The following is a 2,845-nucleotide window of genomic DNA, read 5'->3' as shown; positions in this document are numbered from 1 at the left end:
GCCGTGCGCTCCCGACATGTGCCTTCGCCACCGAGAAAAGCTGACACAAAGCCTGCTGCCTGACGCCCACAGCACAGCAGAGGCCTGCCTGCCCAGGCCACCTGGGTGCAGTGGGCGCGAGGCAGGACACGGGCACACCTGGCTTTCGCTACGTGGCTGGAGCCCCGAACCATCTGGACGAGTGCTACCAGGGAGAAAGTGCCTCACACCTCCGGGACCTCCGAGCCCAGGTCCCCACACGCTGCCCCCAGCTCGCAGCAGCAGGTCCCACACCACACTCACCTGTCTGCTTGTGATGAAGCCGCACCGCTGCTGAGCCCCGGGGACAGGCTGTGCACATGGTCTGTGTGTCCACACGGCCGGCCATCTGCAAACACCACAGAGCCTGTGTGGGGAGGCAGCCTGCGAGGCTTGGACCCCGGTCTATGAAGGACATCATGCAGGAGCTGAAGTCCCAGCCCGCACCCGGCAGATGGGAGAGCCCAGCCTCGTCCATCAACAGGCATGCGAGGGAGGGTCCTGAAGCCCGGATGGGGCCCCCGGGGCCTGGTTAGCTGGGAGACAGCTGAGGCGTCCACTCTGCGCATGCGCCCGCCAGGCCTGGAGCCGTGGGGTGTGCAGACGAGCTACAGGCACTGACTGTGCACGGCCTGGCGCACCCTCCGCTCTGGCACACGCAGCCAGGCCCCAGACGCAGGTGCGCTCACATGGCCCACAGGGTAGCCAGGCACATGTCCCTGTCAGAGGCCCACAGGGCAGGGCCCCTCACCTGCTAGCTGACTGTGACAATTACCTTCAAATAGCGTGACCGCGGTCAGAGAGGAGCAGGGAGCGCAAGTTCCCGTCATCATGGAGTCCACCGAGTCCACCCCGGGGTCTCCCGCTGGGGACAGCGACCCCATAAGCTTCCCTGACGGTACACACGCACCACAGTGACCTTCCCCTCTGACACGCCAAAGGCCGGTACCGAACACCCCCCACGGCCTGCAGGGGCCTGCCCTTGCCCCCGTCCATCCTCATCACATCCCTCCTCCAATCTGTCACTCCCTCCGCACGACTGCCCTGGGCCGTGGGCTGGAAGGGGTCCTGCTGCACGGGCCTCCCGGGCTGTCTTTTCTCAAGGGCACATGTGCTCACCACAGAGACAGCGAGGGAGAGAGACAGTGAGAAGCACCCCCACGGGGGATGGCCAGGCCCCAAACCTTCCTTCTCCGTCCTTCCTTTCGGGACTGGGTGTGCACACACACGCCTGGTGTCTTTCTCAAGCCACCAGGTCTGGGACTCTAACCACGCAGTCGGTCATGGGGGGTCCAGCCCCCTAACCACCTGGCCAGCCCAATTTGTTGATTTAATTAGCGGTCAGTAAACATTGTGTAGTTTCTTTCACATGTATAATTCTGCACTAGGAATTTAGAGAGCAAGATCTCTCTCTTCTAATTGAAAGTGTCACTCAGGTGGAGATTAGCGAGTAGAGAGAAACTGACAGAAACAGTCCCCACATCTTGGGAGCTAGTGTATGTGCATGCAGAACCACAGACGGTGAGGCGTCGGTTATTGTGTGTCACATCGTCACTCTCAACCACAGCTCAGAGATGAACAGGAGTTAACTGATAAAACGTGCAGGGAGGTACGTGCTCATGCCTGGGGGACAGCAGATGGTGTAATGGTTAGGTTGCTGGAGCCCCACGTAGTCGACGGCGGTTCAAGTCCTGGACCTGGTGGCTTGAAACTCATGCTGGGCGCGTGTGCGTGTGTGTACAAAATTCCAAGAGGAGATTGGAAGAGAAGGGATTGCGGCGTGGCCATCCCCACCGGGGGTGATTTCTCGCTTTCTCTTTGTCTCTCTCGGTCTCTCCAGTTAGTATACATGCCCTATGGCAAAAACCTCTCTAAAAAAATGCTCCGTTTCTGCAAGGATCTTGCAACTCAGTGATGTGCTCCAGCTGCCGGCCAGGGCAGCCGCCTTGCTGTGGGGGTCTCAGCCCAGGCTCCTCACCGGCCTGCTCTTAAGCACTGAGGGACAAGATGCCAGGTATCAGTAGCTGAAGAGGAGCTCTGCGCGCCAGCAAGAACTCCACCCAGCTTAAAGAGCCACGCGTGGAAACGCACGAGTAATTCCCACCCCGCGTAAGAACATCATGGATTCATGGTCATTGTTTGGCTTTATATTATAAAAAGAGACAAAGAATTTCGGCATATCCAATGCAAGACCCACAAGAGTGAAACCAGAAGAGGAAGACTGGAGAAGGGACGGGACGGGGAGGAAGAGGCGGGTGGTGGGGAAGGACAGCGGCTCCTTCCCACACTCAGGGTTTGCTGAGCTGGGCGGTTCACACACCTGTGCAACAAGGAAAGCGGCTTGTCTCTCGGAGTCCCCGTCGAGATGAAAAGGTACTTAAATCACGTGGGTTTCCTTTCCCTTACAAACCCGTGGAGCAGCCGCACCAAACGAGCAAGCCCCGGAGGTCAAACTGCCCTGAAGTGGCACTCTGCTGGCCATCGGCTCACGCGTTCTCGTCTGCCCGTGAGGTGACACGTCGCCCTCCGCTCAGCCCAGGCTCACTCGCGGGCCAGGCATGAGAGGACTCCTCGCTCCCAGTGGGCCAGGGACAGGATCCCAGTGCATGGGCCGTGCGTCCTCTGGGTGTCCCCACCCGGGTGCCCCTGCAGAGCTGGACAGCTTCTCAGGGCTGAGCAGGGTGGCGGGGAGGCCCTGCAGCAACGCCAGGCGGCCCCGTTTAAACCACGCAGCTCTCCTGAGAAGCTGCTGCTCGTCCCCCTGGAGCTGCACCACAAGGCGTGCCCGGCAGCGGCTCCTCGGGCAGCGGCCGGGCCGTCCCGCGAG

The 2,845-nt window shown here is 60.6% G+C and overlaps 1 protein-coding gene across 1 annotated transcript in view; it reads right to left on the bottom strand.

Moving 5' to 3' along the window:
- Positions 1-2,845, bottom strand: part of TCP10L (t-complex 10 like) — a 28,251-nt gene that overhangs the window by 11,458 nt on the left and 13,948 nt on the right. The window contains exon 8 of the mRNA XM_027770417.1: positions 283-367. Within this exon, the coding sequence (XP_027626218.1) occupies positions 283-367 (85 nt within the window). The remainder of the gene's footprint in view (positions 1-282; positions 368-2,845) is intronic.

This window comes from Tupaia chinensis, unplaced genomic scaffold (genome assembly GCF_000334495.1).
Source record: "Tupaia chinensis unplaced genomic scaffold, TupChi_1.0 Scaffold000132_1, whole genome shotgun sequence".
Classification (NCBI taxonomy): domain Eukaryota; kingdom Metazoa; phylum Chordata; class Mammalia; order Scandentia; family Tupaiidae; genus Tupaia; species Tupaia belangeri.
This window is presented reverse-complemented; position numbering and strand designations above follow the sequence as displayed.